The 12345-nt window shown below is 33.6% G+C and overlaps 1 protein-coding gene across 1 annotated transcript; it reads left to right on the top strand.

The window, feature by feature from the left end:
• The first annotated feature begins 554 nt into the window (after positions 1-554).
• Positions 555-7084, top strand: LOC132039097 (sodium transporter HKT1-like). The gene is made up of 3 exons (XM_059429640.1): positions 555-1699; positions 5730-5960; positions 6836-7084. The coding sequence occupies exons 1-3, from the start codon at positions 555-557 to the stop codon at positions 7032-7034; spliced, it is 1575 nt and encodes a 524-aa protein (XP_059285623.1). The 3' UTR covers positions 7035-7084.
• Positions 7085-12345: the final 5261 nt, after the last annotated feature.

The following is a 12345-nucleotide window of genomic DNA, read 5'->3' on the forward strand; positions in this document are numbered from 1 at the left end:
ATATATATATATATATATATATATATATATATATATATATATATATATATATACACGTATTAAAGCCGTAAATCCATAAATATTTCTCACAAACACAAAATAGATTAAAGTTATCACATATCCTATACCTCAATTACAAATTCAACTTATTTCTCAATTAAAGATAAACAACATTAATACTCACTCTACGTTTCAACCTATGTGAACCTATTTCTAGTCCAGTATCAAAATGAATGACCTCTTTTCTTAATTTGAAATAAATTCACTTTATTAAATGACTTACAACCACACAAATATTCAAGACTTATTTTGAATCACAAACTTCAAAGTCTTCACTCTTTTCTTAAATGTGCGTCTTGTCAAATGGGTTCACATAAATTGAAACGGAGGGAGTATATATTATCAGCTCATATAGGTTAGATCCTTGTCATCTTTGACGACAGGATATTTGCTTTTAAATAGAAACTTCCACTTCAGGTAGCTTACTATAAATCAACCCTTGAAACTCAATTATTTGGTCAAGCTATTTCACTACTAATTAGCCATTAAGATTAATGGATGAGATGAAAATTAGAGAGCATTTCTCCTCTTCTTCACGTCTAGATTTCCTCTTTCCCTTCCTCCGAACTCTCAGTTTTAGGGTAACGCGATTTTGGTTTGAATTAACCTATTTCATCATCCTTTCCTTATTAGGTTTCTTGGCTTTGAACGTTTCATCATTTAGAACTCTACCATCATTTAGGCCTAAAAACCTGGATTTATTTTTCACTTCTGTTTCTTCTATAACAGTTTCCAGCATGGCCACTGTTGAAATGGAAGTTTTTTCAGATATCCAACTTGTTTTCATTACCATATTGATGTTTCTTGGTGGCGAAGTGTTTATTTCTTTTCTTGGACTCCAACTCATGAAGTACTTCAATGATATTGACAATAAAGAAAGTATTTTAGTACAAAACAAAGTTGACTTTGACTCTTCAAATTACTCTATTCATCAACTTGAGCTTGGGATGGTAACTATTGATCACCACCTAAGAGATCATGAAAATTTTGATGTTAAATTAGGACCTACTTTCAAGTTGAAGTGTATAAGATTCTTGGGTTATGTGGTTCTTGGTTATATTCTAGTTGTTGTTTTTCTTGGTTATTCCTTAGTTTCTATGTACATGAGTTTTAGTCCAAGTGCACCACATATCCTCAATGAAAAAGGGCTTAATTTTCGTACTTTTTCCCTTTTCACCACTGTTTCAACTTTTGCAAATTGTGGATTTGCCCCTACCAATGAGAACATGATTATTTTCAAGAAAAATTCAGGTTTTCTTCTCATTCTAATCCCTCAAATCCTACTTGGCAACACATTGTATCCTCCTTTCTTGCGCTTAACCATTTGGTTTCTTTGGAAAATCACAAAGAGAGAAGAGTTTAACCATATTCTAAAAGACTCAAAAAGATTAGGATATTCCCAACTATTTCCAAGTTATGAAACCATTTCTCTTGTAATTACTGTTTTGGGATTCATATTTGTTCAATTTATAGTATTTTGTTCATTGGAGTGGTACTCTGAAGCCACTTATGGTTTAAGTGCTAAAGAGAAGTTGGTTGGATCATTATTTGAAGTTGTGAATTCAAGGCATGCTGGTGAATCTGTTTTTGATCTTTCAACTCTCTCTCCAGCAATATTGTTAGTGTTCATCTTAATGATGTAAGTGTTCAATACTCCCTCCGTTTAAATTATGTTTCTTAGTGCAAGTTTTCATTTATTTTAAAAGAATTTCGCTTTTAAATGTTTATCAAGATTTAAATTTCGACATTCTCCTTTTACGACATCCTTATAGAAATGTCATTTCACCCATTTCAATTAATGTTGCGTAGTTTCATTGGACAAGAAAATTAGAAAGCGTGTGGCCATAGATTCAAAATATTTTTCACTTTATTTAAAATTTATGAAGTAGGAGTTGAAGATTGAGTTATATTTGATTATACTTTTTGCAGAGAGAATAGAACACTTTATTTGGAATTTAGGAAGATGGGTTGCAAAACAGGTTTGGAGCACTTTCCAAAATTGGAATCCAACTCCATGTTGGATTTGAAAATTTTATAACCAAACATTGATTTTGAGTAGTGAAAAATTATTCTGAAAAAAAAAATGAATAATTCTCATGTTCAAACAACGAGTAGGAAAGAAAATAAAAAGGATTATTAAAATTCATGTAATGATATTTTGCTGATATAAAAACATGTCATTAAGGATAAAATAAGAAATTTAAAATTGTATTGTTTTCATATATATGAAAATGTGACATTTTTTTCTAACTGACTAATAAAAAAATAATTACATATAAAATATTTAAATCATAATATTCAAAAGCATTTTTTATATTTTAAAATTTTATGTCCAATCAAACTAAGACACATGATAAAAGATATGTGAAAAAAGAGAATAACTTTTACGTCTATTCTTCATTTTAATTCTTTTTCCCTTTTTGGTTTGTTTTGACTTTTGATTAGCTTTTATATATATATATATATATATATATATATATATATATATATATATATATATATATAATTTTTTTAATTACATAGGGGTAGGGGAAGGAGAAATGGAGAAGGCAATCACAATAGCCAACCAACTAAGCTATTATATCTCTGCAACTTTTGATTAGCTGAATTTTGCTTTATATGTGATAATCTGAGTACGACTATGCTTTCACATTTTCTATGTAATTATCTTGTTTCCTAGTGGACACTTTGTTCACACTACTAAAAATTTCCACTTTTCCACTGATTTTCTACTAAAAAATGTTTAGCGACTATTTTTCATTGACATTCAGTGAGAAAAATTTAAATAGTGAGTAGTATCTTCACACGAAAAAATTATGCAAGTTTCAATGTTCATATTCGAAATCTGCTTCATCATACGTTTTAAATGATGAAACGTTTAGGTGGAATGAGAAAAAAAATTATGTTTTATAGCACAAATTTCTTACTGAATGTCAGTAGAAAAAACCTCTGTTTCTAGTAATGTCAAAAGTATAAGAATTGAATCCGATTTTACTCGATTGATTTGCCTTTTCTCATAGTTCAACAGGCCCCCACTTAAAGTGAAATTATTCATGAACATGTGGAACTCACAGTATTTGATATACAAGTAATAATTATGTGATGATAATCAAACATATCATTGTAATTAATACTCCCCCGTCCCATGATAAGTGTCACTTTAGTTAAAAAAAAATTATCTCATAATAAGTGTCATCTTAGAATATCAAGACATAAATTGACTAGCGTTTTTCAATTCTACCCTTAGACAAAAGTGACGAGTTAAAGTAATATCTAAATGATGATTGGAAAAGCCACATATAAACTTGATATTGTTGAATTTCCAATATCAAAAGGTCCACTACTTGTGTATGCTTTAATCAAAGAGGAAAAAGTAATTTATTTTTATTATATAAGGATAATTAGGTAGACTTTGCATTGTATTATTAATTTCTTAATATGCGTATTTTTAGCTAAAGTGACACTTATTATGGGACGGAGGAAGTATATTGGTTAACTACTACGTACAGTAATAATTTTAACTCTACGGGCGCTAATTTTGTCTCCATGCATTTCACTACCAAACTTTTAATTTATTCCAAACGACTTACTTTCGACTTTTGAGAGCGCGCTTTTCAATACAATCTTTGTCTTAATTTATATGATACTTTTCATTTTTCTAGATTTAAATTGTATGAACTTTAACTAACATTTTAAGATATAATTTTTTCACCAAATTGATATGAAAAAAGCTGCAAATTATAGTATTTTTCATTTGGTTTTCAAATATATAAATTTAATCTTAATATTAAGTTAATCTAATCTAATTTAGTTTCAAAGTTTAGTCAAATGGAATCTCAAAAAGCGAAAAGTACCACACAAATTGAGACGGAGGAAGTAATATTCTCTGTTTTTTCGAGGAAATCATCAGTGAGGAAAGTGCATGATTTTCAGAATGTTCTTATCGTTAAGCAGATTGCATGTCCCTAAGAATATGTCGAGCATTATAGACTCGCCATAGTGGCGAAAACACTAACTTCTTCACTAGAAGAAAGAGAAGAAATATATTTTTGGGAAACTAAACTTTAATTGCTAAAGTATTGCTGATGTTCTGAAAGTCTTTTTAACTAATGAGAATAAGAGATAAAAAAAGATTTTGCTCATATACGCTATCATAACAGAGACGTCTGAAATTTTTGGTCTTAGACATAATATTTGTATGATTAGAAAATTTGTCATACTTGTGATTACAAACATAACATACATTACGTAGATATAAATCATTCTCATTAATGGTAAAATATATAAAGTTTAATTATAAATTGGTTTTAGCTATAAAATATCCTATTCTTTTTAGAATTGACTAATAAGAAAACAGTGTTACATCAATGGAAAAAGGGAGAATAATAAATTTTTAAAAATAAACAAAATACAAGACCTCTAAGCTAATTACATAATAAATAAGATTGGACTCCTTAACAGTAAATCGTGAAATTGAATAACAATGAAATTATTATGATAATTTAATTTATTGTCCTTTTTCCTTCCTTATCACATTAGCATCAGCTTCTAGTCCGTGATTCACTTACACGTACAATGTATGAATCGTGCTACTATAACTTTAGCTAGACACCTTTGGGTTTAAGCATCTACTATTTGAATATCTTGATATTTCTTATTCTGGCTAAATTCATAATCTCATCCCACCATCGGGAGTGAAGATACGGATGCCAAATTAAACTATCATAGTTTATAAACAAGCACATGTTCATATGCTTGGCGAACAATAATATTCTAATTGTTCCACACGCAAATTTTTAAAGCTTTCTGTTCAGCCTAAAATTTGGTTATTAGGCCAATTAGTTAAATTTGTTTAGAATGAGATCACAAGCAATAAACAGTTGATCCAAATTGTATTAATTCTTTAATAATGTAAATAAAGCGAGAATGAAATTATAAGGATAATGATATGAATAATTAACAGTAAATAATTGACTATAACACAGAGAGATTCTTATTGCTTCTTCTGGATCATATGATGAATAACATTGTTGAAGAACAATCATGAACCGTCATGTTTACAGAGTACGTATAATCGTTAAGTTATGAGTATTCAAGTGGAAAATCAAATGGTACAACCATAGGGAAATGGCGGACTTTATAGGATATTGAACATTAATTAATTCTCGTGACTCCACCCGTTTCAGCAGTTACAAGGCTAAGATAGTGGAAGTTAACAAGATTAAATGAAATTCCTAAAATCTCAGAGTCTGGCTGGTGTCTGAGCTATCCTTCGTCCGGGCACTTTGAGCTAGCTTTCCCGGATAGATCGTTCCGGATCTCCATGATGCGGTGTTAATAGAGGTGCATCTGGTTAATAATTCTCAAACGGTCTATTCCAATCACTATCTTAATCGGCATTGATCAATACAACAATTGACTGTGATTCACTCTATATGTGCTTGTTACGCGTGTTCGGTCAAATAATCTTCGGCTACCGGCTATCGGTATATTCTTACCATTCTATGCTAGATTACCCTTTTTATAAAATAAATAAAAGTGTAACTATTACATTTAAAAGTTTAAACGGTTAAATAAAGTATATTTATATTTTTAATCACTTAATTATCTTATATCTATACGCAAAGAACATATTGCTGAACTAGCTTTGACGTGTTTGGTCACTGCAGGTATCTTTCACCCTATGGTTGTTTTTTGCCAGTTGATAGTTGTCAAGGAAGCTGGAAAATTACCAAACGAATAAACAGAAGAAAAGGGAGCAACTTAGTGGAGATCATAATGTTTTCACAGCTTTCTTACGTGGTCATTTTTACCATCCTTATTTGTATCACAGAAAGAGACAAAATGAAGAATGATCCTCTCAATTTCAGTGTTCTCAACATTGTCTTCGAAGTTGTCAGGTGAGTTGTAATTTCCTTTCCTTCATTTCTAAAAATACTTAGTTGAGATTTTCAAATCTTTTTGTTACAATTAGAAGTGTTAATTTTATATATTTGTTTCGATGTTGATCGAGTTGTATGTAGTGTTCCACGATGAATAAAAAAGGGCATATATCAAAGGTGTTTATACAGGTCTTGTGTCATTTTATTCACTGTCTTAAGATTTTGGATTAAATATTCAAATTTCATTCATGTGCAAGAGGGTATGAATTATAGATTGTCGCATATCAAGCATGAAAGGATACCTAAATGGACTTATAAAAAATATTTGACCACTTCACGTTTAAGATTTTGGATTGTATTTTTAGATTCTTTCACTTCCCTTGTTTTTTCCCTTCTCCCACTCTCTCTATGTTCTCTCTTAGTGGGAGGATGGTGGAGAAATATGGGTGGAAATTTTTGAAATATAATACTCCTTTTGGCCCAATTTATGTGAATGTGTTTGATTGTGCACGAATTTAAAAAAAAAAAAGTTTTAGTCAATGCAAGCATGATAAATTTGTGTGGATATAAACTATTTCAAAGAATATGGGTAAATAGAAAGTCTATAATATCATGATTATTAAATATAAAAAGATGTCATTCTTCTTGGGACGACTAAAAAGGAGAGTGTCCCGTATAACTTGGGATGGAGAAAGTACTTTTTTTAGTAAGTGTGCTAAATTGAGCCACAACTGAACACTGAATTTTGTTTGTATGTACTCCAATGTCGGAAGGAATGTAATTCCCAACTTAATTAGTTATAGGAATAAATTCTTGAACAGAAAACACGAATGAGAGGGAACTAATGCATTTTTATCCTAACTCAAGCATATACTATATTCATAATTTTGCAGTGCATATGGGAATGTTGGGCTCTCAATGGGCTACAGCTGTGCAAGGCAAGTAAAACCAAATGGCCATTGCAAGGATGCAATGTATGGATTTGCTGGAAGATGGAGTGGCACAGGAAAGTTTATTCTGATTGTTGTCATGTTTATGGGAAAGCTCAAGAAGTACAATAAAAGAGGTGGCAAGGCTTGGAAACTGTTGTAACTTTTTCTGCTGAGTCTAACTATATGTAAAAATGTGTCTTTTTTTTTTTTTTTTTTTCACCCTAAATTTAGATTCATACTGGCAGAATGCTCCCAACGTGATTTTTTCCATTCCCAGAGCTCCAACTATATGTAAGAATGTTAAATACAGAAATATGCAAGTGTTGGAGTCCAACCTCTAATTTTAGCCATTCTCTCACCCTTTTTATTGCTTTTATGTCTTCCACGTTTTCTTAGTATGATCAAATATAGGTACTGTACTTATCATGATATAAGTTAAATGATTGAATTATCGGCTTCTCTCAATAATGAAAGTACAAGAGAGGGTTGGGGGGGGGGGGAGGGGGTGAATTGTGCCCTAGTTAAAAACTTAGTCGACCAAATATATATTTAATAGAGGTTATAATTGCACAATAACAAGCTAGTATAGAACAATATATAGCACGAAAGTAAATGACACCAGAGAATTTTATGCTGGTCCATCATGATTTAGTTCATGACCATCGAAGTGATCCTCAGCTTCATCCTGGTTGTTGACGTCCTCCCTAATTTCAACAATTGCATCCCAACATCATCAATATTGTGCTGTGCGGCATACACAACTTCAGCTGACTGATACTCATGTGTAGCGGCATTGTTTGTAACATGTTACCTCTGTTAGGCAGTGTCCTTTTTATCCTGCTCTTGTATTGGTATCATTCACAAGTGTTTGGATGGACGTCTCGCAACAGAAGTTGAAAAATAACGTCCGGCAAAAAATTGCTTGGTGCGGCACCACCCTAGCAGGGGGTGTACCGCACCAGTGTATTTCTCAACAAAACCTGCAGATATCAACTCTCTGAATATATGGGTTGGTGAGTCATCCACCCTAGAAGGGGGTCCGGCGTACTTGTGGAGTTTTACGGCAGTTCGAGTCGGTTTTGGACTAAAAGATGTAATTCGGGCCCTTGCCTCAACCACACACAGAAACCCTAGCAACGGCTGCGAGCTCCTACTCTTCTGCCACGGATGCTGATGTCCTCGCCATATGTGAGAGACCGAAACAGAGCCATTTACAACTCAAACCCAATCAAGTACCTACGATAAGGAATGAAAGAACAGAGTTTTCCTAAGTATCTCATAGCCTCTCGAAGATAAGTACATATGTCTCAATATCGATCCGGAAGACTCTCTAGGCATTGCTATAGTATTCATAAAACCAGTGAACCTAGAGCTTTAATACCAATTTGTCACAATCTAAAATCCCCTAAGCCGTGATGGAACCTAAACCCCAACCTTAAGTATCTCGATAATCATAATGTGTGGATTAATGTGAATACACCCCAAAATTTGGTGATACGAATACAAGAGCGATTAATATTAAAATAATACATGTTTGAAATGGAAAAATACATTGTCTGAAATAAAGTATGATGGAATGAAGTAAATGATAGAATGAGTCTGGTGATGTGGATCAGCCAATCAGCTCACCCTAAAAATCTCCAAGTCAATGGATACCCGAACACGACTGCGAGCTCTATTGGTGCACAGGTCTAAATCGGCACAAAAGAGTGCAACAAAGTGTAGCATGAATACCGAGAACGTGTACTCAATAAATATCACTAATCGACCCAAACAAAATAGTGGCGAATGTTGGTCTTTGAAATACTGACGGCTACACTTTATCATTGATATAGCTTTCAACTGATAAAGAATCAACAAAAGAGATAGACTAAATTAACGGAACCATCGAAATTACTGAATCCATATATAATTAAAGTATGCACAAATTTTACTTAACATCATATAAAATGCATTGGGTCGACATTTATAGATAATAAGCACAGAAAAGAGTCATGATGTAATGTATGTAATGTAGACCTTTTACAACAACTGTCTCACCGCTAGGTACAAGGTCCCATCAGGCCACAATCAACTAGTCCGTCCGGAACAAGGTCCCATCCGGCCATAATTGCCTTAAAAATATCAAAATATCCAGTATGTATTTCATGGAATGAATATGAATTGCATTTGCAGTCAAATAGCATGTATACAGTGCATGAATTAATTCTATGCAGCTCAAGTATTAGCAAGATGGTAAATAAAGTATCTGAAAAGGTACCCTACAATCATTACCTCAATCCTTAAGGCATGTTCAATTTATTATTCAACAAGCAGACACAGAAGAATAAACACATAAAATGAAAATATCCAACCATGACACCAGGTACCTGCATAATCACTTGTCACCTCGACTATATGTTACCCCCTTACCCTTAGGTCATTTTATTAATCACTAATTAAATAAAATGATCGCTCATCAAAAGTTAAGTCTTAACTTACCTCGATTCGAAGTGCCACAACAAACTCAAAAAAGAACTTTTACCCTTCCTTAACGCCTCTTAAAGCTACCAAACTAATAAAAATGAATTCTACCCAATCAAAACTTATGTAACAGCACCCATATTGACACAAAAAGAATTGGTTCAAAAAGTCAACAAAGAGTCAAACTGGAGCCTCGGGGTCAAAATTAAAAATGTATTACAAAATTGGGTAACCTTACTCATGGACCTCATATGCCGAAGTTCAATCCAAAACAACTACTGACCGACCTTCAAAACCTTAAATTCATTCTCTTAAAAAGACCCAAAATCCCTCAATCAAAATACGGATTTCCAAAGTCATCAATGCAATGACCTCCATAGGGCAGTAGTTAATGTATTTGCAGGTGCCTCCTTGCCCAAGTTCTTCACTCACACATGCATTATGATGATACCTAAAGTGCAGCATCCTAAAAAATTCAGTGATTTGAGACTCACGAGCCTCGGCGATGTATCTAGTAAGGTAATTTCTAAAGTCATCAATGCAAGGTTGGCTGGTACACTTCCTAGAATCATCTCCAAAAATCAAAGTGGCTTTCGAAAAGAAAGAGTCATTATTGAAAATATCCTCCTGGTCCAAGAGATCATTAACGACATTAAGAAGCCCAACAGAGGAATGGATGTAGTGTTCAGGCTTAACATGACCAAAACCTATGACAAAATATCATGGTCCTACCTCTATCAAGCTTGAGGAAAATGGGCTTCCCTGATAATTGGGTCAATCTCATCTACAGGTTCATAGGCAATAATTCGTACGGAATTGTCATGACCTAATTAGACATGAGTGGCACCCACCCTAATTTTCTTAGTGGGCGAATGTTCCCCTTAACCAATCACTCACCCCCTGTTTGGATGGTGGTTTCCCGTGGTTCATTAATGTATGATTTTCTATGAAACCATGTTTGTTTTCATTATTCTTAAAATTATATGGTATGGTGTTATAAACCCGTGGTTCATCCAATGGTTATATAACCATGAAAAGTCCCAATTTTTATAACCACGGATTTGGTGATTTTTTCGTGGTTACGTATTTCATTTCTCCATTATACCCCACCTTCCACCCCATCCCACCCCCACCCCCCCCGCCACACACCCCCACCCCACCCTCAACTACCCCACTCCCGTGCCACCCGCCCCCACCACCCCAACCACCACCTACTACCTCTCACAACCGCCTAACCCCACCCCACAACCGCTCACCCCACCCTACCACCCATTACCCCCACTCTTATCCCACAACCACTCACTTAACACCACCCACCCTTCCACCTCCCCCACCCACTACCCCTCACTACCACCTAACCCCACACCCACAACCACTCACCCCCATCCTACCACCCACTCACCCCAACCCTACCACCCACTACCTATTTATTTTTTAAAGTTCCTATTTTATTTTTTACCTGAGTTTTATTAATATATATAAACTAATTTCTAATTAAGAGTTAAGGGTATTTTAGTAAACTTATAAGTTATTGTAAAGTATCATACAGTCAAACCAAACAATACAAATGTTACTAAACCACAACAAACGATACAGTCTATCCAAACATTGTGTTCATTAATACAATACAATACAATACAACACCATACTGTACCATACCATACTGTACATTAATGAATCACGGGAAACAACCATCCAAACAGAGGGTTAATCCTTTAAACAATTATAAGTCAAAAACCCGAATTAAATCATAAATCTTATCTAGTCATGCCATAAATAAATAAACTGCGAAAATCCTAATTATTACAACCCCAAAATTCGAAAGTCATCGTACAAGGACTCTAAAATAATAAACTGTCTATACACGTAAACGACATCTGGAATGAAAATAGGCATCAACAAAGAGAGATCTTCAGGCTGCATGGCATGGATAGAAGCTCACCCTCGGATCTGATCAGGAACTGGCCTCAAGCTAAATATGAGGTCTGGACGAAGTCTCTGGCACACAATCTGCACTCAAATAAAAAGTGCAGCAAGATAGTATCAGTACAAACACTATGTACCAGTAGATATTGTAATGGTTCGCATTTCGCGGGCGGGGTTAGCACTCGGAAAAGCTACTAAGAACTTGTTGGTTCTCTTTCGGGCTTTATTTTAAAAGAGTCGTCACCTAATTTTTTAGGAAATTAGGAAAACCAATGGTGAAGGGTTTATTCAAATACAGTAAAAAATCCTTCGTAATCAAGAGTTCCAGGTAAGGGTTCTGATGATCCCTGGAGAAGGTATTAGGCACCCCAATATTAAGGATCCGTACTACACGATTTTCCTTCGAATTCCAATGTATGAGTATTTCCATGAACTTTTTATTTAGTGTTTATTCCCATATTTAAAATCTGTCATTTGCCTATCATTTGGTTTCGAAAAGAATTGAATATATCCCCTTTATATATAGGGTACCTAGGTTCGATTTTATAATATCCGGATGCAAATAGTTTTCCTTTATATATAAGGATAATATGTTATTTTTTTAAAAATGTAAGAGTTGTTTATTAGTAGGTAGGTGTAATTTTGTTCATGCTTAATCTCATGTTCGGCTCAGGTCAGTCCGTTTAATACGTTTGGAACACCTTTCCTAATACCTTTATAATTACGAATGGACTTGTGCCTTAACTCATATAAAAGCTTTTGCTATTTTATTGTTGCACAGATGTATGAAAAACTAATTTTACCCTTTGTATTTGGGCTTTAAAAACATGACCATTTATATATAAAAACATCTCCGGTTTAGGCTTGGCCCAAATCACTTTAGCTTAATTCTTTGCTTTGATCCAGAAAAACTTAGTCCAATTTACAAAGAATGCACCCTTTAGCTTTGAAACTAATTCGGTTTTGCTTTTAAAGAAGTTGTAGTGTTTGATCTTGAAATTCCTTTTTCCTATATTTTAACTCATGTCAAAGTAATTTTACCGGTTATCCATTTAATCTTGAAAAGCTGTTATGCTAAATCC

The sequence above is a fragment of the Lycium ferocissimum genome, chromosome 12 (assembly GCF_029784015.1).
Source record: "Lycium ferocissimum isolate CSIRO_LF1 chromosome 12, AGI_CSIRO_Lferr_CH_V1, whole genome shotgun sequence".
NCBI classification, from domain to species: domain Eukaryota; kingdom Viridiplantae; phylum Streptophyta; class Magnoliopsida; order Solanales; family Solanaceae; genus Lycium; species Lycium ferocissimum.

Excerpts from the sequence above, each read along its gene's own strand:
- LOC132039097 (XM_059429640.1), top strand. The coding sequence starts at position 555 with ATGGATGAGATGAAAATTAGAGAGCATTTCTCCTCTTCTTCACGTCTA. Across the intron at positions 1,700-5,729 it reads TTAGTGTTCATCTTAATGAT|GTATCTTTCACCCTATGGTT; the intron begins GTAAGTGTTCAA and ends TGGTCACTGCAG. Across the intron at positions 5,961-6,835 it reads ATTGTCTTCGAAGTTGTCAG|TGCATATGGGAATGTTGGGC; the intron begins GTGAGTTGTAAT and ends ATAATTTTGCAG.